A 26,710-nucleotide genomic window follows, 5' to 3' on the forward strand; every position below is an offset into this window, starting at 1 on the left:
AACCAGGGAATAATTTCTCTATCTTATATGGTACATAAAAATGTTAATACTTACATAGACTTGTGTTCTGTACTTGACAGGATAGTTTGTACCGGCTTCAGGATTAAATTTAATTTCAAAGTCATAACCTTTGGAATTCTCTGCACTCTTTGGAATGAGTTTTAATTTTCTAGCAAGTTTGTGATATTCTGCCAGTTGTGCTTCAATCTAGAAGCAAAGCAACAATATGTAAAACAGTATCAAAACGAGCATTCTCTTAAGTGGCTTTTAACTGCCATTCTGTTACAAGCTTTGTAATTCAAATAAGCAAATAAGTAAATAAGAGTGGTACCAGCTACAAAATACCCAAGGCAAGAATATACAATCATTTAAACCCATTCATGGATAATTTTACTACAATTGTTAGCTAACAAATAATGTCTTTGTCCTCTTAAGTACACTTATTATTTTAGTTTACTGTCATATAATAGAAACTTCATTGAGTGTCTATAATGTACAAATATTTATGTAATAATGAATGATTCTAAAAAAGAAAATCAAGCTAGAGAATTGTTTTTAGATAACCCATTAGCATCTCAAATGCAATGAAAAATTGTAATTTTTACTTTCTCTAAGGTGTTTTGCTAAGTGCATTTTCCAGATAACTTTTTATGTACCAAAATTTTAAGCAGCTTTTGATAAAAAATTTAATCCTACACTTACCTGCCTCAATAAAAGCAATAATTTGCCGTAGCTATTCTGCCTAATCATCACTTCCTAAAAAACTTATATTTCACTTCTTGTTGACTTTACCCATTATTCAGAACACTGACCACGTTAAAGCAGATGAAAGCAACATGTCAGGATTCCCCTTAGAATAGATTCTTGGAACACAGTAAATCATAAAAATAAATAGTTTTTATAATAGTAAAGAATTGGAAACAAAATAGATGCCCATCAAATGGGAATGGCTAAACAAATTGTAGCACATGAAAGTAATGGAATAATACTGCTTTGTAAGAAATGACATATATGATGAATACAGAGAAGAAAAAACATATATGAGCTGATGCAAAATGAAGTAAGCCGAGCCAAAAAAATAACATACACAGTAACTACAACGTTGTAAATGGAAAGAACCACACACCAGAAAATTAAAAGTGATTGAAACAAAATTATAAAGAGCAAGCATGACTCAGATGAAAAGATATGAAGACACCTCCAACCCACTTCTTTGTGGAGGTTGAAAGTCCATAGGTGTTACACCTTGCATGTTTTTTTTTTTTTTTTTTACTTTTTCCACTGTATTGATCAGTTGTGTTGATTTTCTTCCCCACTTAAAAAAATCCTATTTGTTAGATGGGGTGGCTGTCTTGGAGGAGGGGAAAGGATAATGGAATAACTATGGTGATATAAGAAAAAGAAGCTGTCAATAAAAATTTATTTAAAAACAAAAAAGTGACTAGTTAGTATGCTGTTTTATAACAGTGATACTCTCAAGGGTTACTAAGACTTATCTGGCTTTCATAACAATCAGGTTTAGACTTCTGTACTGTTCTAGTTGGGGTTTGTCCTATGACCTCCTCTGTGGTGGCCTCAGTAATCTGCTGTCATTTCCTAGCTTACAAAAACAAATAACCATTACAAAGAATGCCTTTGACTCCTAAGTTGCCCTCTCAAGGGTGCGCCCTAGAAAAGTGGCAAAAAGGGCCACATGTGGGTTGGGCCCTGTACCGCTCCCCTTTTTATACCCTTCCTTTATTCCCTTCACAGTTTTCATGTTAGTCTGTGGCTGCCCAAAACTTTACCTTCCCTCACATATGGCAAAATTGCCTTCTGCTAATCAAAAGTCTGACAGTTAAAATGTATATTATCTTAGGTTAATAGAATAATAGAATTTGTGTGCTGGAAAGGACTTTAGAGATCATCCAATCTAACCTTTTACTTTTTGTAAATAAGAAAATTGAGGTCCAGAGAGGTTAACTTGAACAAAATCACATGGCTAATCTGAAGCCAAAACAAGAACCCAGGTGTCCTTATTCCCAGTCCAATTATTAGTTCCTTACTGCTCCTAGGGGTACTTGCATTTAAAAAAAATAGTTGTTATCTAAATAAAACCAACTAGTAGAATAAATAATGTTAAATAGTGTGTAGAAGAAATTATTTGGGTAAGGAAAGTTGCCTTCAAATCCCTTAATGCAAATCTTTATTTTTTCAGATTTCTGAATCTATCACTGACCCTAAAATCAACACACCAAGGCACCTCAATTTCAGGGTCTGTACACAAAGTACAACTGACTTAAGTTTTTGGTTTTTTTTGGGGGGGGGGCAGGGCAATTGGGGTTAAGTGACTTGCCCAAGGTCACACAGCTAGTACATATGTCAAGTGTCTGAAGCTGGATTTGAACTCAGGTCCTCCTGACTCCAGGGCCGGTGCTCTACTCACTGCACCACCTAGCTGCCCTGACTTAAGTTTATACATAATCCTTGGTTATCCAGGATTCCTTTGGCTACATTCAGTTCTGTCTTCTGTTGCTTTTAAGGAAGTGAACAATAGAAGCAGTTTGGGGAAAAATGAAACTATAGAAGCAAAGCAGATTTGAAATATCTATAGCTAGAGATGGCCACAAAGATTCATCCACACCTACACACAGACATCTTCCCATATTGTACAGGAATACATTTATACTTGTGGAAAATACATAAAGTAGGTGTCAGAACTGTCTGATAGCCACTGAGGATAAGGACAAATAGGCTTATATATCTCAATAACTGTCTGGAGACATTACTATGTCACAAGCCAAGTATTAACGATGATCATAATGACTATCTTCAGCTATCAAGAAAAGGGTTGTTATTCTCTCTCTCTACTCTATTTCCTAAAGCAGGGACATTATAAAAAGTTTATCATGAAAAAGTTAAAAGTTTAAGCATATAAAAAGTACAAATGCAAAAAACATTTCAGTACCCCAACAGTGTTGGTTTTCTAGTGTCATATAAAAAGTGAAGTTACATAGGCCTGTTGTCTGAAGACAGTATATAGCTTTTATCCTTAACAAATATGGAGTTTTCTATTTTTGGTTCAGTTTTGGGCTTTTGGCTATTCAGAAGTTTGAGTTTTACCAATGGAAAAGTGGATATTACTTTATAATAGCTCAGGGCCAAATGTAATTTCATGTATTTTCATGCTGAAAAGCTCTACCTGTAGCACAAATTTATTTTGGTAGGTGAACCCCTTTCCACTGGAGAGCCTGGAAAGAGCAATTTACCCTCAACGTCCTCTCTTATTAGCTGCCAATTAGCAATAGTGACATACCGCTTCTTTGCTTCTAGCATATTTTAATTCTTCATTCCATAACTGCTTTTGTTCTGTCTCTAGTTCTGTGGTTAATTTTTTGATGGTTTGCTGGAATTCATTTCTTTCATGATGTATTCTCTCAATGTCGGCAATTGAATATTTTTGGATATCAATAATGCTTTGTAGCCGGGCATTCTCCTGCTTTACTGCTTCCAATTCCAGTTCTGTAATAAGGAAAATATTGGTTAAGTTTCTTGGATTCACCAATTAATAATGTCACCACTTACTCCAATTGGCATGATTCTCCATTTAGAGAGATATACAATTTCAAGCTGTATTTGCCACCCACCAACTGAAACAGTAGTGTTTGACTTCATTTTATGCATTGGACAGTGATGAAAACCTGAGTAGCAAGCAAATACTTATGTACATATTGAACCATATTTTCCTACTCACTTTCAGTGAGTGGAAAGGACGTTGGGATTGGAGTCAGGAAAAGCACAGTTTTGAATCTTGCCTTTGGCTCTTTCTAGCCATGACCATGGCTATGTGTATGAAGCCCTCTAAACTTTAGGTTCTTCAACTGGAAAATAGAGATCCCACTTCAGACACGAGGTCAGGATCTAATGAAATAAGACATGTACATTTATTTGCAAACTCTAAAGTGTCTAACCTATGCTCAAGGCACTGGGGATACAAAAATAAGAATGAAACAGTTTCTGCCCTAAGATAGAGCTTATAATCTACAGTATCATAACTCTCTATAATAAGTCAGATGGATAGCCTGTATGTTCTTTTCACACTTAAACCTGAGAATTATTTCTCATTTCATTGGAATTTTCATTGATTCTTTAGGCAGCTACACTGTTTAGGCCCTTATTGTGTCAATCGACTAGGAGCAGTTACACAAGACTTAGATAAGACAAGTCATAAGTGACCTATCTCATTTACTTCTGAACTTGCAATCTGACTTCACTTCTCTATTGAAATTATTATTAAAATATTAAAGAGCTGTAAATTGCTAAATATGACTGAGTTTTCTTAGTCTTTATCTGCTTTTTCCTTTCTGCATGACATTCTTTATGACCCTCTGCCCCTTGCTTCTTCCTGGATACTCTCTTCCCTTTAGCTTCCATGCTTGTTCCTTGGTTCTAGTCCTACATGTCCGATTGCTTCTTCTTACTCTCCTCTGCTGGTTTACGATCTAACCCCCTGTCTCTTAAGTTTGGGTCCCTTTGAGCTTTCTTTGATCCATCTCTTCTTCCTATACTCTCTCTCCCTTGGGGACATCATCTGTTCCTATGGGTTCAATCATTAACTTTATGATCCCCAAATAGATATATTTAGACCTAGTCCCTATACCGAACCCTCATCCTGAATCTCTAATAGCTTAGTGGCACTTCCATTGGGATGTCCTACTAGCACTTCAAATTTAACATGTCTAAACTCAAAACAATTTCGGTCAGAAGGAGCCTTAGAGACCATCTAGCTCAACCAGTACCTGACCAAGAATTCTTTCTACAATATCCCAAACAAGTGGTTGTTTGGGCTTCACTTGAACAGCGTTAATGAGGGAGAACGCATGTCTCTGGAGCCAGCATATTCCACTTTTGGATAGTTGTAATTGCTAGGAAGTTTAAATCTGTCTCTGTTGATACTTTTAAACATTACTCCTAGTTCTGCCCTTTGGGGTCAAGTTGAAAACCCTAATCCTTCTTCAACAACATAGGCCTCCAAATATGTGAAGATGGCAACCATCTCTTTCCTAAGTTCTCCCCTACCAGCTCAAGATTCCTACTTTCTTGAATGGGTCCTAATACAGTATGATCTTTAAGACCTTTACAATCTTACTCTCCTTTAGACCAGGGACTAAGCTTTTTTGTGTCATGGATCCCTTTGGCAGTCTGGTGAAGTCAATGGATTCCTTCTCAGAATAATGCTTTTAAATGTATAAAATAAAGAGGATTACAAAGGAAACAAATTATATTGAAATACAGTTATTATGATATTAAAGTTCATGGTTGCTAGGTTTATAACTCCTGCTTTAGAAACCCTTTAGCTTATCAATTTCCTTCCCAAAATGTGGCACCTAGAATAGACTACAACATTACATGTAATCTGATTAGAGATAGGGTAAAAATAACTTTAACCTTTTTCATCTGAATTCTCCACCTTTCCTTCTAAATTTACCCCTCTTCCCAATCACCCAGGCTTGAAACTTCCATCATTTTGACTCTTCGCTATCTTTCATCCCTTACATCCAGTTATTTGCCAAGGCTAGTCAATTTTACCTTTACAACATCTCATGTTTGTCCCTTTCTTTACACTCCACTCCCACCCCCATACCATCACTACCACTAGCACCACTCTAGTCAAAGTGTCTGTCTGTCTCTTTCTTCCCCAACAATCTGGTTCCAACCTATATTTCTAGTCATATTTCATATATCAATACCATCCATAAATTCTTTGTTTTAATCAAATTGAACTATCGGGGGTACAGTGGATAGAGCAATGGGCTGCAGTCAGGAAGAAACAAGTTCAAATCTGGCCTCAGGTATTTTCTCCTTGACCTGGGAGCTCTGGAATTTGACTATAATAATCCTGGGAGTTTTCATTTTGGGATCTCTTTCAGGAGATGATTGGTGGAGTCTTTCAATTTCTATTTTACCCTCTGGTTCTAGGACATTAGGGCAGTTTTCCTTGATAATTTCTTGAAATATGATGTCTGGGCTCTTCTTTTGTTCATTGCTTTCCAAGAGTCTAATAATTCTTAAATCATCTCTTCTTGATCTATTTCCTAGGTCAGTTGTTTTTCCAGTGAAATAGTTCACATTTTCGATTTTTTTCATTCTTTTGATTTTGTTCAATTGTTTCTTGATGTCTCAGAGAGTCATTAGCTTTCACTTGCCCAATTCTAATTTTTAAGGAATTATTTTCTTCATTGAGTTTTTGTACTGCCTTTTCCATTTGGCTAATTCTAATTTTCAAGGAGTTCTTTTCTTCAGTGAATTTTTGTACATCTTTTTTCCATTTGGCAATTTTGCTTTATAAGGAAATTTTCTCTTCAGCGGATTTTTGTGTTTCTTTTACCACTTGGCCTATCTTGATTTTTAAAGTGCTATTTTCTTTAGTAAGTTTTTGTACTTCCTTTGCCAAGCTGTTGACTCTTTTTTCATGATTTTCTTGCACGGCTCTCATTTCTTTTCCTATTTTTTTCCTCTACCTTTCTTATTTGGTTTTGAAAATCTTTTTTGAGCTCTTCTATGAGTACTTTCTAGTCCTAAGACCAATTCATATTTTTCTTTGAGGCTTTGCCTGTAGGTCCTTTGATTTTGTTGTTCTCTGAGTTTGTGTTTTGATCTTTTCTGTCACCATAGTAATTTTCTGTGGTCAGGATATTTTTTGTTGTTTCCTCATTTTTCCTGCTTATTTCTTGACTTTTAACTTTATATTTAAGTTGGGTTTTGCTCCTAGGGTGGAGAGGGCACTGAGTTTCAAGTTTTTTGTGCTGCTATTTTCAGAGCTAAGATCTAAGGAGAGGTGTGTTTACTATTCTCCTGGCTTGTATACTGGTCTGTGAGGAACCACAAGCACTCTTTTCTGCTCTGTAACTATGACCAGGGTCCCTGTTCCTCTGGAATTGTGTGTATAATAGTGTGTGTAATAGCAATTTAGATTTGAAGATCTTTCCCACCTATTGATCCATGCTTACATCACAGGAAGCCTAAGTTACATATGGTGGGAGGAGCTTCCTGACAGGAAAAGGAAGTTGTGTCACAGGAAATGCTAAGAGAGCAGTTACAAAAGTTATGACAGAGCTGAGGGAAAGAGAGTGGACCTGTGATAAATGTACTGTGAGTTTTTGGGAAGGCCCCAGCAGGGGGTGGAGAGGTTTTGGGATGGCAAGTCTCCATACTGTGATATTATGTATCAAATTCTTTGCTGCTGTGATGGTTTGGGCAGATGGCTTATGGGATATGATCCTCTGGTGTCTGAATAAATGGTTCACTTCTTCTACCTTGTATGTGGAGAGTCTCATATATTTTGCGATACAGAACCATATAGGAATTTTGATAATTATCACCTATATTGTGATTCTTGTCTTGCTGATACAGTGTGCTACTGCTATTCCTTACCCTGGGACTATGACCTGGAACCACACGTGGGCAATGCAGGAGTCCCACACCCAGTGCTAGCAAAGGGTCTCCTGTAATATCTTTCTGAGCAGTTGTCTGACCTCCTTACCATCGGTGGGCTGAGACCTCTGGAAGCTGCTACTATGGATTCAGTAGCCCCCAAAGCTTGCTGCTGGGGCGTGGCCTATGCTTGACTGCATGCCACTCTCACCCCATTGAGACAGACCTTTCTCGCTAACCTTCTAAATTGTCTTGGGCTGGAAACTGTTTCACCCTATGCTTGTGTTGGTTTTGCCACTCCAGAATTCATTTTGAGGTATTAAAGTTTTTTGGGAGAGCTCAGTCCCTAAGTGCCTGCCTGTACCCCACCATCTTGGCTCCACATCTCGTGTTTTTTGAAGTTACATAGACTACTAAAAAGATGGCAACTGGTGGAGCTGAAAATGTGCTTGGAAAGCTTCCTGGTACGTAAGTCAAGTAAGTTCCCTAACATTGACATATATGACCTAAAACTGCTAACAGTATGCCACGATGTTGGCCTTCACGTATTCTGAGTAAAAATGAAACATTGGATGACATATTTATAGCAAAGAGGAACCAACAAGATATTAAATAAGTTGAGTTCTATACTAATTTAAAGAACTCATTTATTGGTATAGCATTTTATGTATTAATTACATGTCATCACTTAGTAATGTTGGCTATATCTTGATTCCTGCTGTGAAATACAAAACATTTTTTATCTATTCTTTGTCATTGGCAGCCTTGAGTAATTTGAATTATAAGATTTCTGGGGAAGTATTTAAAATGATTAAATATTTAAAAAAAACCCTAAAGACAGCTATAGAATTAAAATATTATTGATGTTGTTTAGTTGTTTTCAGTTACATCCAACTCTTCGTGACTCCTTTTGGGGTTTTCTTGGCAAAAATACTGGAGGGGTTTGCCATTTCCTTCTTCAGCTCATTTTTACAGATGAAAAAACTGAGGTAAACAGGTTAAGTGACTTGCCCAGGGTCACATAGCGTCTGAGGCTGCATTTGAACTCAGGTCTTCCTGCTCTAGGCCTAGCACTCTATCCACTGCACCACCTAGCTGCCCTCAATTAAAATATGAGTGGGTCTCAAAATGTAGACCACTTCAGTAGTGCAAATGACCCTCAAAGTCTATCTAAGCCACTTAGATCCTCTTTGTCTCTGCAAATAAATCCTCACCATAACAAGAGGAAGAATGGTATTATTTCTGAGATACCAATAAAGGATATAATTAAAATATGCATGCCAAAAAAGTATAGATACTTTTACAATAAGCTTTATACTGACTTAAGAAAACAAAATCATCAAGTGAGCCAGTAAGTCACATCAAGAGTGATTAGCAGCTTTTCCGATTCAGTGGATGACCAATACTCCAGACATCATTCTTATATGCATAAATACCATGCCAGGCACTTCTTAAAAGGAATAGTCTATCCTTAACCCACTATGAAGGAGCCTAAAAGAACACAGCTGAAAAGTTAAGAATCAGCAACAACAGTGTGACAACACAGCATGGCTTTCTGTTCCTCAACCCTAGGCCAGTATTTGTGTCCTTTGGCTTCTTTTCTCTGCATTGCTTCTGGAACCGAAAGAGCAGGAGATTAAGTATGTCATCTCTGTGTCTCACTTTACACCTCCTCCCCAGTCAACTGCCTGTGACAACAGGACAGGAATAAGAATACACTTTCAGGCACCAGGGTACAGGTGTCCACCCACCTACCAAGGGCCATTACAAGTGCTGTTCTTTGTCTTGTTCTGCCCTGTGCTCATGGACCTGAAGTGGTTAGGAAGCAGCGGCAGCAGAACCTGAAGCACCAGTTGCCGCAGCATTAGGAGAGGCAGATGGTCAGTAGGAAATTAGCCAGATAGAAGGAAAAATATCTTGGACAAAAGAAAGCTATATTCTTGGACTGAAATCTTCTTGTCACTGAAAGAATGAATACTTGAGTACTCAGTAATGTGGTTACCTGTAACATCTAATATGTGACCTTACCTACAGCAGGAACTTCTTCATTGAGACCACTTAATTTCTGGTCAAGAATGCTAGAATGAGACTCCAAATTGTTCATATATGCCTGGTACTTCTGAACATCTGCTTTTAAAGATGCCTTCAGTTTTCTTAGTGATATCAGACGATTCTTTAGGAGAAAAGAATATTAAATGTGAAAAAAGAGACAGCTTATCTTAGTCCAAAATTATTTCAAATATGAATACTCAAAAGAACCAATTTTTGTCAGGGTAGAAGACTCTAGTGTGGAAACTTCAACCACTAAGGCAGATCACAACTTAAATTTCAGACTCAGGAGATGCCTGCTAGGGAGTTATCTGAGGCACAAAGAAAAGGATGAATTCAACTCGGGTCTTCCTGACTCTAAATCCAACACTGTTATGCCAATATCAAAGTAATAATGCTTAAATCTATTGCTAGAAATAAGCAAATGTTGTGATGTTACAGAGTTATTAAGGAGAAGGATTTCTTAATAAGTAAATAATGAGATGAGGAACTTAAAGATCAGGGAGAAATTGTTTCAAAGTACTAATTTCTTTGGCACTTGAGAACTGTATTTTTTTTGTGAAGTCCATCACCTAATTTTAACCTCAAAAATGTCTTGATTAGACAGCTAAATACACACATACAACTATCTAGATTAAGGTATCAAATTGTAATTTATATAATTTTAATTTATATAAAGTATCCAGTATACAAAATGTGACATTAAACAAAAAATAAATCCCTTTATTACTTCTTTTCCCAACAACCATCAAGGACCTCCAAACTGAGACATAAGACTTGTTTCTGGTCTTACGTAAATGTACATGAATCTTGCATCAGGTGACAGATCTCACTAGTCTAAGCTACATCACACAAGGGACAGATTCTAGAGAATATAAAGCAACTTGCTTTCACAAGAAGTTCAATCTTATGTTAACGAAAACTTTAAAATAAAATTTCTTAAAAACACATCTCTTTATGAAAAAGACAAAGCACCAAATCAGATGAAAAGGAATTGAGAGACTAAAAGATTTTTTTGGCTCAAATTCCCAAGTGTACAATCTCACTAGAGACAGGCATGTTTACTAACCGGTTCATTTTCTTTCTCTCGTTCCAGCCTTGCAATTTCTTCAGTTAGTCTTTTATTTTCTAAAGCCAGAGATTCTAGCTTGGAATCATCTATATTAAATAAGTCCTCTGAAAGGAAATAAAACCCCCAAATATAGTTAATATGAACCATTAGTTATTCAAAAATAATGATTACATTTTGTATTAAATTTTTCTTATACTACATCTACTAGGACACTGACTGCTCCCTACTCCCCATCCTTTTAGTAAACACTTTTCAAAATGATCTACCTTGCGATCTTCCCCATGTGAAGCAATTGGCATGACCAGATCAATGGCCAAGAAGGTCTCTCTCCCAAGAGTAAGTCATTATGAAATGGTTTCATCATTTTTCAAGAGTTTACCTGCTTGCTGATAGAAACTCCTTTGGCATTCAGATCTATACTTGCCCTTTACATAAACTGGTTTTTCAAGATAAGTAATGATATCAAGTAAAAGAAAATCACTGAACCTTCATAATAATCAATGTGGACTAAGTTTTCTGGGAGTCAAATGGAAATACAGACTGAGTCAGGGAACTTTTGTTTTCATCTGCCAGGAACATATGAAAGACTTTGGGCAACATAATTATACCTCAGGGCATGAGGATACCATCTCTACCCCAAGGGAAAGCATGAAGATCAATGAGTGAGGTACTTTTAAAAAGTGAAATCCCTAAATAAATAAGATTTATTTTGATGGTGTATTTATAGTTTAAAAAGTTTTATTTTGGTATTTAGTACAAGGCAGCAAATTTTAACATATTAGAAATGAATACTTACTTAGCTTTAAGTGTAACTCTGTATCTAAATCTTCAAAAGAATCAGCACCAGTCATGAAATTTTCATAGCACTTTACAGTATAGTCCAAAAACAACTAGAAAAGAGGGAAGTATATTTTTAAAATTTTTTTTTTAAATTTATTTAATATTTTTAGTTTTCAGCATTGATTTTCACAAGAGTTTGAATTACAAATTTTCTCCCCATTTCTACCCTTCCCCCACTCTAAGATGGCATATATTCTGGTTGCCCCATTCCCCAGTCAGCCCTCCCTTCTGTCACCCCACTCCCCTCCTATCCACTTTTCCCTTACTTTCTTGTAGGGCAAGATAAACTTCTATGCCCCATTCCCTGTATATCGTATTTCCTAGTTGTATGCAAAACCTTTTTTTTTGAACATCTGTTTTTAAAACTTTGAGTTCCAAATTCTCTCTCCTCTTCCCTTCCCACCCACCCTCCCTAAGAAGTCAAGCAATTCAACATAGGCCACATGCATATCATTATGTAAAACCCTTCCACAATACTCATGTTGTGAAAGACTAACTATATTTTGCTCCTTCCTATCCTATCGCCCTTTATTCAATTTTCTCTCTTGACCCTGTCCCTTTTCAAAAGTGTTTGTTTTTGATTACCTCCTCCCCCATCTGCCCTCCCTTCTATTGTCCCCCCTTTTTGTCTCCTTCCTCCTTCTTTCCTGTCGGGTAAGATACCCGATTGAGTGTGTATGTTATTCCCTCCTCAGCTCAAATCCGATGAGAGCAAGATTCACTCATTTCCCCTCACCTGCCCCTCTTCCCTTCCAACAGAACTGCTTTTTCTTGCCACTTCTATGTGAGATAATTTACTCCATTCTATCTCTCCCTTTCTCTCTCTCTCAATATATTCCTCTCTCATCCCTTAATTTGATTTTATTTTTTTAGGTATCATCCCTTCATATTCAACTCACCTTGTGCCCTCTGTCTGTATACATATATGTATATTCCCTTCAGCTACCCTAATACTGAGGTCTCATGAATTATACACATCATCTTTCCATGTAGCAATGTAAACAAAACAGTTCAACTTTAGTAAGTCCCTTATGATTTCTTGTTCTTGTTTACCTTTTCATGCTTCTCTTGATTCTTGTGTTTGAAAGTCAAATTTTCTATTCAGCTCTGGTCTTCTCACTGAGAAAGCTTGAAAGTCCTCTATTTTATTGAAAATCCATATTGCTGGGTAGGTGATTCTTGGTTTTAATCCTAGCTACATTGACCTCCAGAATATCATATTTCAAACCCTTCGATCCCTTAATGTAGAAGCTGCTAGATCTTGTGTTATCCTGATTGTGTTTCCACAATACGCAAATTGTTTCTTTCTGGCTGCTTGCAGTATTTTCTCCTGGCAGCTCTGGAATTTGGGGACAAAATTCCTAGGAGTTTTCTTTTTGGGATCTTTTTGAGGAGGCGATCTGTGGATTCTTTCAATTTCTAATTTACCCTCTGGCTCTAGAATATCAGGGCAATTCTCCCTGATAATTTCTTGCAAGATGATATCTAGGCTCTTTTTTTGATCATGGCTTTCAGGTACTCCAATAATATTTAAATTATCTCTCCTGGATCTATTTTCCAGGTCAGTGGTTTTTCCAATGAGATATTTGACATTGTCTTCCATTTTTTCATTCCTTTGGTTGTTTTATAATATCCTGATTTCTCTTAAAGCCACTAGCTTCCACTTGCTCCAGTCTAATTTTGAAGGTAGTATTTTCTTCAGTGTTCTTTTGGACCTCCTTTTCCATTTGGCTAATTCTGCCTTTCAAGGCATTCTTCTCCTCATTGGCTTTTTGGAGCTCTTTTGCCATTTGAGTTAGTCTATTTTTTAAGGTGTTGTTTTCTTCAGTATATTTTTCAGTACTTCTTTGGGTCTCCTTTAGCAAGTCATTGACTTGTTTTTCATGGTTTTCTTGCATCACTCTCATTTCTCTTCCCAGTTTTTCTTCTACTTCTCTTGCTTGCTTTTCCAAATCCTTTTTGAGCTCTTCCATGGCCTGAGACCAGTTCATGTTTTTCTTCTAGGCTTTTGATGTAGGCTCTTTGACCTTGTTGACTTCTTCTGGCTGTATGTTTTGGTCTTTGTCACCAAAGAAAGATTCCAAAGTCTGAGTGGGAATCTGAGTCCATTTTCGCTGACTGGCCACGTTCCCAGCCAACTTACTTTTCCCTTGAATTTTTCATCAGGGTATGACTGCTTGTAGAGAGTGCTTTGTCCCAAACTTGAGGGGCTGCGTTGTTGTTTTCAGAGCTATTTCTACACAGCAAGCTCTGCCACACCAGCACTATTCCTCCCACAAGAACGCCAACCTGGACAGAACTCAGATCTTAAGCAGGCTCTGCACTCCCACTCCGATCAGCCACTTAATTCCTCCCACCAGGTAGGCCTGGGGCTGGAAGCAACTGCAGCTGTAGCTCTGCAAGCAGCCTCAGAGCTGCATCACCTCTGCTGCCCTTGGGGTGGTGGCCGAACTGTGAACTCCTTTCACTCTGTCCCAGCAGCTTTTCCCATTAACCTTCTCTGTTGTTTTTGGTGTTTGTGGGTTGAGAAGTCTGGTAACTGCCACAGCTCACTGATTCAGGGTGCTAGGGCCTGTTCTGCCTAGCTCCTGTTCTGGTTGGTCCAGGTGCGGCTCATGCTGGGCTCTGTTCCACTCTGTTCCCAGTTCTGTGTGATGGACCTTACCTAGCGATCATCCAGGCTGTCCTGGGCTGGAGCCCTGCTTCCCTCTCCCATTTTGTGGGTTCTGCAGTTCTAGAATTTGTTCAGAGCCATTTTTATAGGTGTTTGGAGGGACCTGGCAGGGAGCTCATGCAAGTCCCTGCTTTCCACCTGCCATCTTGGCTCCGCCCCCCCCAATTATTTTTTTTTGAAGTTACAATTTCTTAGCTAGCTATTTTACTATTTTCTTTTGTGAAAAATATCAATTTAATTAATTCAATAATAACCAAACACACTAATAGGAACCTATCTAAGAATACATAAATAAAATTCATGTATTTTTTTCACTTTACAGATTTACTCATACTTATGTGCTTTGATTTCTTAGTATAAAATGACACCTAAAGCAAGAATATCCTCCTTTGATTTAGTCTTTGGAATAACAGTCAAAGAAATGGAAGGTCATTAAGAAGTATAAAATGCTGAAAGGTAATTGTGTTACAGTTGACATGTAGGGCAGGTAGGCCATGAGAAGGGAAGGGAAGAAGCATTTACTAAGCACCTACTATGTGTTAGGGTACTGTGCTAAGAGCATCACACCTTGAACACCATGTCTCTTCAGACTTGATGGGGATAGACCAGGACTTGGGAGCCAAGAGCTCTGGGAATACTGACATTAAAGAAGAGGCATTAACCCTTGCTTTGCTACCATACCCTAAGGGCCATGGGATTTTGTCATCTGACTTGCACATAAAGTTTTCCACGTGTGTTGTCTCTCCTGTTAGAATGTGAGCTTCCTGAGAGTAGGGGCTATTTTTGTACATAGCTAAGTGCTGCATTCATTCAATGAGTTTAGTGTGGATTCAAAAGGGCAAGTCTGATACGGCTCTAGGACATGTCAGTGATATCTTGCAGGAATCAATACTAGGTAGGGTATTTTTTAATATGCTATTGGGACACATGCTTTTTCATCTATCCCTATTATGTGCAAAACTGGGAAATTCTTTTGTTTTGCTTTTTTGATCAATAGTAGTGATGAGTTATACTGTGCTATGCTCCCCTGGTGACCATTGCCATATAAGATGCCTGGTTAGAATTAGAAATACATACAGAACAATATTTCCCTTTAATTAAGGTAACTGTTGAGCCTGGCCTCATTACAACTATACTATGACCATTAAAGTAAATTCACTGAATTTGATGTGCAAAATGTAGGGAACAGTGTGTCATGATAACGATGATTAAGGCCTTATTAAAATAGCAAAGCTAGTACTGGTCTTGTCACTTTAAAATATGTAGAGATAAGAAAATATCTATTTTCTAGGACTTAAACCATCATGTAAGCTTTTTGTGGTATATGGGAAAGAACAATGGAATATGTCATAAGACTTGAGTTTGAGCAAATCTGTTGACTATTACCTAGTTTTGTGATCATGGATAGGTTGCTTAACTATTTTGAGTTTATTTTCTTATTTTATAATAATAAAACATTTATAATAATAAAACATTTATGTAGCACGTACTATGTGCCAGGGACTGTGCGTCAGATTCTCTAATTACATTTTAATTTAACATGCATACATCAGTACTTCAGAAAGAACACAAATCCTCTAAGAATTTACATTAATTCTTATATGATGACACATTCAGTTCATTAACACCATGCCAACTCTTAAAATAAAAAATTCTGTGAGGTTAGGGTACCTTATTATGCATTATTCCATCTTCACTCTCTCCTCCCCAGGGCTGTCCATCATCAAATGAAGGTGAATTTTGTTTGCTGGCAAAAATGAGCTAAATAGGATATGGTAAAATATTTAGCTGCTCTCAAACATATACATCACTAACAGGTTCATCTCCCCAATTTTTTTTTCTAAAACCAAGTATTAGATCTAAAAATACATTTGTTATTCCTAACATTGCTCTTTTCAGAGTACACTACGAGAGGAAGACTAAATTCATAACCTTGGCTTCATTAGCAATATTTTAATTAGCTACACATAATTACAATCTTACCAAGGAATCCAGTGTAATTAAAGAAATATTACTAACAAGGGATAATTCACTAAATGCTATGTTGAGCAAATAGAAACTTATAAGAATGGAAAGATTCCTTAGAAACAACGTATAATTTCAACTTTTGCCAAATCATTGTTTATTACTCATGCATCAAAGCACAAATAAAAATTTTAGCTTACTATATCACTCCCTCCATTTCAGGAAATGCCAACCAGGTAATGACCTAAAGGTGGCTAGTATTTGCAAATTTTTCATGTTCTTAACAACATAATTAAATAGAAGAGAATATATTGTCCCGTATTTTATCTCATTTACTTTTAAGTGCTCCAAGTGATTAGCATTTTGCAGGAAATACTTTTGAACTTTGTTTTCAAAACGTTAAGGTTTTTTTGGCTAGGATGCGTATCAGTATACATTAATATTTTATGTTAGCATAATTTTCTTCTACATTATCAAACTTGAACATCTTTAAGCAATAAATGGAATGTATTAACACTAAATGAAGTCAAAGCAATTGAGAGGATAAGAAACATGGTTCTAGGAGAAATGTTAGAGTCACGGTAGCTTCTGGATTATAATCTGGATCTCTCGATTCAGTACAATCTTTTATCTTTCTTAATTTAAGGTTTTTATTAAGCTACCAACCACATCTTTTCCATCTCCTTTTCTAATTCACCATCTTTATCACATCTCCTAACTACGGATGTTCCCCAAGACTGTCTTAGGCCTATTTTTCTCTGTTTATATTCTCCCTCTTGGGGCAGCTAGAAGGTATGATGGATAGAGCACAGGGGCTAGAGTAGGAAGACCTGAGTTAAAATGTGGCCTCAGACATTTACTAGCTATGTGACCCTGGGCAAGTCACTTAACCTGTTTGCCTGTTTCCTCATCCATAAAATACGGATAATAATAGCACCTAAATTCTAGAGTTGTTGTGAGGATCAAATAAGATAATAATTGTAAAGCACTTAGCGCAGCGCCTGGTACATAGTAAGTGATGTATAAATGTTAGCTATTATTCTTATTGGTGACCTCATCAGCTCCCATGGGCTTAAATTTCATCTCTATGTTGATGACTCACGGATCTATATATCTAACCTCAGGCTCTTCTCAAGCTGCAATCATTATTGGACAGTTCAAACTGGAGGTCCTAGAGATATCTCAAATTCAATAAGTCTAAAATGAAGTATTATCTATCCCCAAACTCAATAATAGTACCTACTTCACAGGATTGTCGTGGAGATTTAATGAGATAGCATATGAAGTGCTTTCAAAACTTAAAACTTTTCCAAAATTTCCTATTTCTGTTGAAAGTACTGCCATTTTTCTAGTCTCCCAGATTTGTAAATTTAGCATTGATTGCAACTCCTTCCTCTACCTGATTTCATATATCCAATGAGCTGCCAAATCTGTTTCTATCTCTATAACACTGCTCACACTTGACCCTTTCTTACATGCCTACTACCTTGGTACCCTTACCACCTCTTGTTTAGACTATTTCAATTCCTAATTGGTCTTCCTGTAATTTTCATTAAGGGAAAATATGAACATGTGACTAATCAACAAAGTTCCTAGGGTGACTCTCGATAAAACATACAGTTCTCTGGTTAGCTTTCAGAGCACTACAGAAACTGGCCCCAACTTGTCTTTCCACTTTCACTGTACGATGCTCCTCTTCCTCTGTGATCCTGACAAACTGGCTTTCTTTCTATTCCTCCTACAAGATACTTTTGTTTCTCCTTTTTAAAATTCATTTTACTTGTATACTTAGCATGCAGCAGAGTGCCTGGCACAGAAAGGGTGCTTACTAAGCATGTGGCTGATCAAACTTTAACGTTAACTTTAAATGGCTTAACACTTTATAATTTAGGCAAAGTCAGTAATCTAGAACTGTTTTTGAAATTATAACCTTATAATTAGAACCGGAGCCACTTATTCTCCAAATCATCTTTTTCAAGAATAATGTATTTTAATTCAATGTTACATTTCTGTACAAAGTTGAGGGACTGAGCTAAGAAAAATTTTGTTTAGATGGATGACTTTGTATTGACTCAAGGTACGATTGGTTGAATTACCTAGTTCAGAACTAAAAAACCAGACTGAATTTTACAATATGAAAATGTTGACAACTTTTGGAGATATTAAATCACTTTGATAATATAATGTGTATAATTTTGGGTAGAAAATCACAGCAAATTTTCATTTAGGGCTTATAACTGCAACTCATTGTTATCTTTGGACATTTAGTTTTGAGGGCACTAATTGCCATAGATGGAATGGGGGGGTGGGATTTGGGGAGAGAGGAACATGCAAGGCTTCAATTATCAGCCTATCAGCAGATTCTGTACGTTCCCTGTGGATCGGAATTTGTAGCTAGTAACTAACTTTATAGAGAGTTTTAAGGTTTGAAAGCACTTCATATGCTAGCTCATTAAATCTCCACAACAATCCTGTGAAGTAGGTACTATTATTTTGTCTATTTTACACATGAGGAAACTGAGGCTGAGAGAAGTTTTGATTTGTCCATTGTCACACAGCTGAGACAGGATGTAAACTCAGGTCTTTAGAAGTCTCCAAGTCTAGCACCTTGTCAACTTTGTCACCTAACTGCTGAGGTGCTAAGAGATTAGTCACCATAAGACTGGCTACCAGAAGACAATTTTTTCAGGAAATTGTGAAACACAGAGATTGAGATATAGATTTATATAAGGAGTGCCCACTCAATGAAATGACATATCTTTTAAAGTACTGATATAAAAAAAATCTCTTTCCCTCCCCAATATAAAGTTTATGTCTCAATCACTCAGAAAAATTTAGTTAAGTATAAACTTTTAAGCATGAAAATGAAAGAAATATCAAGTTTTTAAAAATGTTTTAGTTTAAAAATTTATATATATATTTTTACAATATTACAAGATTATTATTAAAATAAATTACTCATTTGTTTAACTTCAAATTATGACACCTACACATCTAGGTGGAAATATTAGTTTCAATTTTTGTAGATGTTTAAATTTTGTTTTCTGACAAGAGAATTTTGGAACAGTATACTCTGTGAGGAAAAAAAATTAATGATCTCAACTAACTGGTAAGGGTTCTTTTTATTTAGTTTCAATTCATTTTTAAATGAAAGATTTTTTATTTTAATTTGGAATGAAAATTTTTATGATTCCCCTTGAGGTAATTAAAACTACTTCATGCTGAGGCACTGTAAAGTTACAGTTGTGATTCTCTGCTTTACTTATTTTTGGATGCAAAATATCAAATCAAACAATACCTTAACACAGTCTATAAGCCAGTTCAAACCTGCCACAACATGAGGCCATGTATGAGGTGCTCCCACTGTATACATGGAGCTTTTTGGTAAAGTAAAGGGATACCTATAAAAGCAACAATAATATAGTTAATATATTAAATAAGAGTGGGTAAAATATGCATCTCATAAAAAATAAATGAACAAAAATTTGTTAAATGCCTACTACGTGCTAGGTACTGGGGATATAAACACAAAGAATTAGCAGTCTTTACTCACAAGTAGCTTACTTTCTCATAGGTGAGACAAGGTTATATTAAAATATATAAAGTATAAAAACACAATAAATAAATATAAATATATACAAAGTAGTTAAACACAAGAGAGTGTTAGAGGGAAGGTGCTAGCGTTTGTGGGTTTTAGGAAAAGCTTCATACAGAAGATTGTGTTTGAGCTGTGTCAAAAAGAGAGGACTCTATGAGGTGGAGGTAAATGAGTGTTTCAGACATAGGGGCTGGGCAGTGCAGAGGCAGAGAGAGGAGATATATGTTAGGAGCAGAAAGTCTGCTATTTTAGCTTAATCATAAACTGCTGGAGGGGGTGTAATGTATAGGGGTAAGGTTGTATAGGGTTTTAAAAACTATACAGAGGATTTTATGTTTAGAGTTAGATGAGTAAAGAAATAACATGGTAAGAATTTCACTTAAGGAAAACCACTCTGGCAGCAGTATGTAGGATGGCCTAGACTGGTGAGAAAATTAAGGAAGGGAGGCTAATTTAAGAGGCCATTGCGATAGTTTGGGCAAGAGAAGATGAGGGCTTAAACTAAGGTGGTACCTGCGTGAGTAGAGAGGAGTCAGATAGGACAGAGAGAGAGAAACAAAATTTGGCAACTTTATTGTTTGGGTATTTGAGGTGAGGCAGACTGAGAGCTGAGCAGATGAATCCAAAGTTGCAAAACTGGGTGAGTAGGAGATCAGGAGCATCTGTGATAAAATTGATAAGTTTGGAAGAGGGGCAAGTTTGGAAGGAAAGATAGTGAATGAGCTCTGTTTTGGACATGTTGAATTTAAGATGTCTCTGGTACATCCAGTCTGAAATGTCCAACAGTCAATTAGTAATCTGGCACTGACCCCATAGGGAGAGGTAACATAGTGGACAGTGCTGGATCTGGAATGAGGAAGAACTGAGTTCCAATCCAGACTTAGACATTGACTAGCTGGGTGACACTGTGTAAGTCACCTAAACCTATTTGCCTCAGCTTCCTCAACTATAAAAATGGGATTAATAATATCTAGCTCTCAGGATTGTTGGGAGGATGAGAGATGTATAAAGTCCTTAGCACAGTACCTGGAACATAGTAAGCTCTATATAAATGCTGGTTATTGTTACCACTACTACTACTACTACTATTACTACTACTACTACTACTACTACTACTACTACTACTACTACTACTACTACTACTACTACTTCTACTACTACTACTACTACTACTACTACTACTACTACTACTACTACTACTACTACTACTACTACTACTGGTATTAGAAACTATGGTTGGATCTAGAGGTCATCTGAAGAGATAAAACCATGAGAGCTGATGAGGTCACTGGTAGTGTACGTAAGGGAAGAAATAGGGAGCCTAAGAAGAACTTTAGGGAGGAACCAGTTTGAGATTATGATATGGATGACAGAGAAAGGAGAAAGAGAGATCAGAAAGAGAGAAAAAGAATCAGGAAAAAGTAGTGCCATGGAAATCCAGAAAAGAGGGAGCATCTGGAGAGGGTAGTCAACAGTGTCAAATGTGCATAAAGGTTGAGAAGGATTAGGACTGAGAAAAGACCTTCAGGATACAATCTGAGGGAGAAGAGAAGAATGGATAGGGTCAAGTGCACATGAAGAAGGGTGACTGAAAGGAGGAAAAAGTGGAAGATGATGTCATGTCAAGATAAAGAGAAAAGGAGAAGAGGGACCCTATACCAAATGGTCTCAAGTTTTAGTAAAGTAGGAAAGACGATCCTCAGCTGAAAGGGGAAGGTAAGGGAGAGGTGTGGAAGTCTTGAGGAGGGAAGTGAAGATTTGGAATAGCTTTTCTGGGGGATGAGACAGGAAATCGGTCAGACTTAGACAACTTACTTGCTGCAGTGTGGGTCAGTTGAGGCTGTTTAATGTGAATTTCTAATGTACCCAGTAAGCACAGTTGCGAGACTCACTTTAGCAGCTCTTGCATGAGAATAGAGGAGGGAAAGTTAGAATAACCCAGGGCTGAGGTTTGGAAAGAGAAAGAGGCAATAGGAAAAAGGGACCAGGGATTCAAGGGTAGAGAACAGGGTCAAGCTGAAATGGTTGATTACTGGGCTGATGCTGGAGGAGTTAAGTGAAATCAAAGCAGCGGTCCAATTTCAGAAGTCTGAGAAAGTACTAAGGAGTAGAAAGATTAGAGGTCTGGATGAGGGTGGAATGATAGATTATAATCAGGTAGGGGAATGCCAGAATTTCTAAGTGGGGAAGTTGAACATTGATGAATAACGGTGAGATCTAGCATGTGATGATTCCTATATGTGGCTGAGGTGGAATGGAGTTGGTCATGGGACTTAAAAAGGCTGAGGAATTGGAGTGTCAGTGAGCTTGAAGGAGCATCTAAATGGATTAAAGTCCCCAAGAATAAGGATAGGAGTCAGGGAGGAGAAGATCGTGAAATAGGTACTGAATTTCTTAATAACTGGGGATGAGGGTGGGTGGATTCATTACACTAGAACTACCATAATTTGGACTGAATGACTCATTAGCCACAAGCTTCCTTATTTAGCTAATTAGTTATTTGCTCTTTACACAAACCCACTTTATCATCAAAAACTAATTTGAATAGGTTAGCAGAACAGAGTAAATACTGTATCAATATATACAAAGGAGTTTCAGAGGGAGGATGCTAGTAGCTTGTGGGTTTTAGGAAAAGCTTTGCGAGGACGATTGTGTTTGAGTTGTATCATAAAGGAAGAGAGGGACTTTATGAGGTGGAGGTTAAGAGGGGAGAAAAATCTTGGTAAACTATGGAAGCATGATGGTCAGCTCTACAATTTCCTTTTGAACAAAAAATTATAACAGTATGGTATTATACTGTCCAAAAGCATAAGGGTAAGCTGAATTACAAAACAATGAGTTGTGATTTCATTGATGTAGGGGACTCCCAGTTTGAGAACTCTCTCTGCTGAGATAGACCTATGTTTTTTTCCAATTGCCTTGGACATGGAGAGTTTACACAATTTTCCCACGGTTATAAAGATCCAGGATTTTAACCCTAGTCTCAGATCAAGGCCAACTCCTTATCTACTACGCCATGTGCCTCTCGTTCATAATTTACTTGGGTGAAAATTTTCTTTTCGACATTCCCATAGATTAACTATGTAATGTTGTTTGCAGCCAGATTTATTGTCATACTGTTAAGTAATTTTTATACTCTTTGGGTGCAAATATGTGCTCTGAATGTTTCTCCCTCTTATATTTTTAGGCCAATGAAAAATTAAACATACAAACCCGAGATCTTTTAAAATTCTTGGAACCTCCTCTTCAAACTTACTATCAGGAAGTTCATAAGAAGGCGATAAGAAGTCAAAAATAAAAGTGAAGATCTTTAGAAAGTCTTTAACAGATGGACTTTGTAGAGATTTCATGGAAACACCACAGGCATAGCCATTTTCTGTAAGAAACTATAAGAATTGTTATTATTTTTTAGTAGAATAAACTATTTGCTGATTAAAAGTCTCCTAAGTTAACAGCTGCAACTTAAAACATCAATTGGCAGAATACCTCACAGAGCTGTCGAATATACTGCTGAATGAATGTTTTGTCATTAAGTGGTCTAGGGTCTTTGATTTTTTCAGTGCCACCAAATACACCAAGCAGACTGTTTCGGGATCCAGGTCCACTAGTTCTGGAAAAAATAAAAGTAGTGAAAATGGTCTCTTCTTTTCCTCTCCACGTACATTTCTTTAGCCAAATCTAGATTACTGGAAGTTTACTTTGAATTTGAAGACTATTTCAAAAAGGAGAAGGTACAATTTTACTTTACTCTTTAGAAAAGGAATGGGAAAAGAGATGTTTTCTTACATCTATAATTTCATAGCATTGTTTCAATTCCTTGGTGGTGGTTATTTTTTGTTTATACTGTTGTAGTCATGATATATATTGTTTTCTTGGTTCTGCTCACTTCATTTTGCATCAGTTCATATAAGACTTGCCATGCTTTCCTACATTCTTCATGGTCATCGACTATAATGTGATATTATAAGAAATAATTGTACCAAATAAATTGGAAGAAATAATGTGGCCATTTCTGAACAATAGATATCTACTTTGTTTCCAGTTCTTTGCTACCACAAAAGGTGCTACTATAAATATTTTGGCATCTGTGGAGCCTTTCTTTTTGTCAATGGCCACCTAGCAGTAGAATATCTAGGGCAAAGTACATGAACATTTTAGTCACTTTATTTTCACAATTCCAAATTTTTATCAAAGAATGGTTGGATTAATTCACAACCCCACCAACAATGTGTGTATATATGTATGTAAATATACGCACACACATATACATACATAATCTGTCCACAACTCTCCAACATTGACTATTTTCATATTTTGTAATTTTTGCCAATTTGTTGAGTGCGAGGTGAAACTTAAGGGTTGTTTTGATATGTTCCTCTCTTATTTTTAGTGACTTGGAGTATTCTTTCATGTGGTTAATAGTTTGCTTTTATTTTTAGAACTATTTGTTTATATTCTTCAACTACTCTATTGGGGAATGATTTTTGGTCCTATATTTGGATATCAAACCTTCATAAGAGATATTTTGATGGAAAGATATTTTCCCCCAGTTGATTATTTCCCTTATTATCCTAGATACATTTTGTTTGTACAAAAGTTTTTCAATTTAATTTAAACAAAATAATCTATTTTATCTTTTGTAATTGCTCACATTTTATTTTCTGCATAAAACTCCAGGACAGGCTTTTTTCTCAAATCAGAAAAGAGTTGGATTGGCACTAAAATTATTATATTCTCCTCTTAAATCCCCGCCCCGCTCCACCTGCAGCTAATCTCTGAAAATCTTTGTTTTTTTTTTGAAGAAGTATTTTGCAGTAGAATGGCTGAAGATTATTCCTTAGCCATTCTACCAAATTCTACTTTTCTTAATCGGCCAGAGATTTTAAAAAGAAGACAAACTTCCTATTGTTGAACCTCTTAAATATAGTAATAGCTAACATTTTTATGGTGCTTGACGGTTTACAAAACACTTTACACATATTGTATCTAATTTAATTTTTATAACAATCCTGTGGGTTAGGTACTATTATGATCCTCATTTTTAAATATGAAGAAACTGAGGCCAAGAAAGGTTAAGTGACTTTCAGTAAGCATCTGTGATGGGATTTGAACCTGGGTTTTCCTGACTCCAAACCAAATGTCATTATCGCCGTCATCATTATTAGTATTATTATTACTATGATAGCTAGAATTTACCTAGCACGTTAAGGTTTGCGAAGCATGTTACAAATATTGTCTCTTTTTATTCTCACAACAACCCTGGGACTTAAGTGCTATTATTATCCATATTTTACAGATGAGGAAACTGAGACTCTCCATAACTTTGAACTGGCTGTCCACAATAGTCAATGTACTTTCTCCTTACCTGTTTCCAAGAATTCTTAGTTTACTTCAAGATTCAGATCAGGTCCTACATCCTATAGAAAGTCTTTTCTGATATACCCTTCTCCCTGCTTCCTCCACCTGTGAGTGTCATCTCAATTTTGAAATTGCCTAATATTTACTTATCTGTGTTGATGTTGGTTCACCCTTGGACTGCTTTGTTTTTGATTTTGTGCCCCTAGCACTTAGCTCAGTGCTTCGTACACAGTAGTTACTTAATAAATGTCTGTTAAATTGTTTGTTGAAGCTAATTTTTAGTTGAAAGTAATTTTATCCTTGATTTTCACTTGCTGCCACCTATCTGTCAGATATTATAGAATCAAAGTGTTTTAGAATTTTGGAAGGACCTTAGAAAGACGTAATCTAACATCCATATTTTATTGATGTGGAAACTGAAAGATTAATGACTTATCCAAAGTTACATTATGTGTAGTAAAACTGGAACTAGAACCCAGATCTTATTCAGTCTGTTGCTATTTCCACTAGAGCATAAATTCTCTTTTGTGCTCTTTCCTCTATCTGATCCCTTCTTAAGTATTGATGGATATTCAGCTTTCTTCTGTGTGTGGTACAAATAATGTATTTCTTTCAGTAATACATATTAAAACTTTAAATGAATAATAAGCCAGTAATTTAAATTCTCAATTCCCAAAGATCTAGGAACGAATTAGCTCTCTCTAGAAAACAAAAAACAGATCTCTCTTATCTGGGATCCAATTAAAAAATTTCAAGGAAGCCAAAACATACCTCTTATTTCATTTAAATTCGTGAAACATATTATCACCCCCCACCAAGAAAAAAATCAATTAAATGTTCTCTTATGAATAAACTATTATAACTTTGTTTAAAAGCTACTGTCTTTCATGCACTTCCTGACATACTGGATAGATAAAGTGCTGGATGTGTAGCCAGAAAGACCTTAGTTCAAATCCTGCTTTAGACACTTACTATGTTTCTCTGGGCAAATCAATTTACCTTGCTGTGCCTCAGTTCCTTTATCTATAAAATGGCATAAGAGTACCTTCTTCAAAGGGTTGTTTTGAGGATCAAATGAGTTAATACATATTAAAGTGCTTTGCAAAACTTAAAGGGCTATATAAACATTAGCTGTCGGTTATGATCTCTGGGAACTTGCATCTTTGATCATTCTTTGTATTTTGGTCACTTTCAATCTCTTCTTATCCACTGCCTCCATCTTTGCTTTGGATAAATATGCTCAGGTATCATCCATCATGAAAACAAATAACAAAACTTTGCAGCCTTGCCACACCTTTAAGCTATTTTCTATCTTTCCTCATTTCTGTAGCCAAAATGCTGTTGACACTCATTTCCTCTACTTCTTCACTTTCTACTCTTTAGCCCTTTGAAATCATGTTTCTACCGTCTTCAAGGTTACCAGCAATCTCTTTAATGTTAAATCTAATGGCTTTTCCTTAGTTCCTATTCTTCTAGACACCTCAGCACCTCTTGATTGCCAAACCCTATCCTGACTACTCTATCTTTTCCCTGTTTTTTTCATGAGTGGTTCTATTCTTACCTGTCAAGAGTTTTTCCCAAGTCTCCGTCTAGGTCCTCTCTGTTTCTACATTCTTAGTGATTTCATTAGCTACTAATTACTCTCTATGTGGACAACCGGTAAAGCTATATATCCAGCTCTAATTTCTCTCCTGAATTCCAGCCCTGTGTTACTGCTTGCTGGATGTTCTGTAGGTTATCT

At 36.5% G+C, this 26,710-nt stretch overlaps 1 protein-coding gene across 2 annotated transcripts in view; it reads right to left on the minus strand.

The window, feature by feature from the left end:
* Positions 1-26,710, minus strand: part of NDC80 (NDC80 kinetochore complex component) — a 55,183-nt gene that overhangs the window by 16,990 nt on the left and 11,483 nt on the right. The window contains exons 4-12 of one of the 2 annotated variants that reach the window (XM_036735910.1): positions 23,098-23,221; positions 22,825-22,997; positions 19,312-19,414; positions 15,720-15,809; positions 11,331-11,424; positions 10,532-10,638; positions 9,442-9,586; positions 3,296-3,501; positions 55-207 (exon numbers count right to left, since the gene is read on the minus strand). In XM_036735910.1, the coding sequence (XP_036591805.1) occupies positions 55-207; positions 3,296-3,501; positions 9,442-9,586; positions 10,532-10,638; positions 11,331-11,424; positions 15,720-15,809; positions 19,312-19,414; positions 22,825-22,997; positions 23,098-23,221 (1,195 nt within the window). The remainder of the gene's footprint in view (positions 1-54; positions 208-3,295; positions 3,502-9,441; positions 9,587-10,531; positions 10,639-11,330; positions 11,425-15,719; positions 15,810-19,311; positions 19,415-22,824; positions 22,998-23,097; positions 23,222-26,710) is intronic. The other variant, XM_036735918.1, reaches the window with a different exon arrangement.

This window comes from Trichosurus vulpecula, chromosome 1, assembly GCF_011100635.1.
Source record: "Trichosurus vulpecula isolate mTriVul1 chromosome 1, mTriVul1.pri, whole genome shotgun sequence".
In the NCBI taxonomy this organism is placed as follows: domain Eukaryota; kingdom Metazoa; phylum Chordata; class Mammalia; order Diprotodontia; family Phalangeridae; genus Trichosurus; species Trichosurus vulpecula.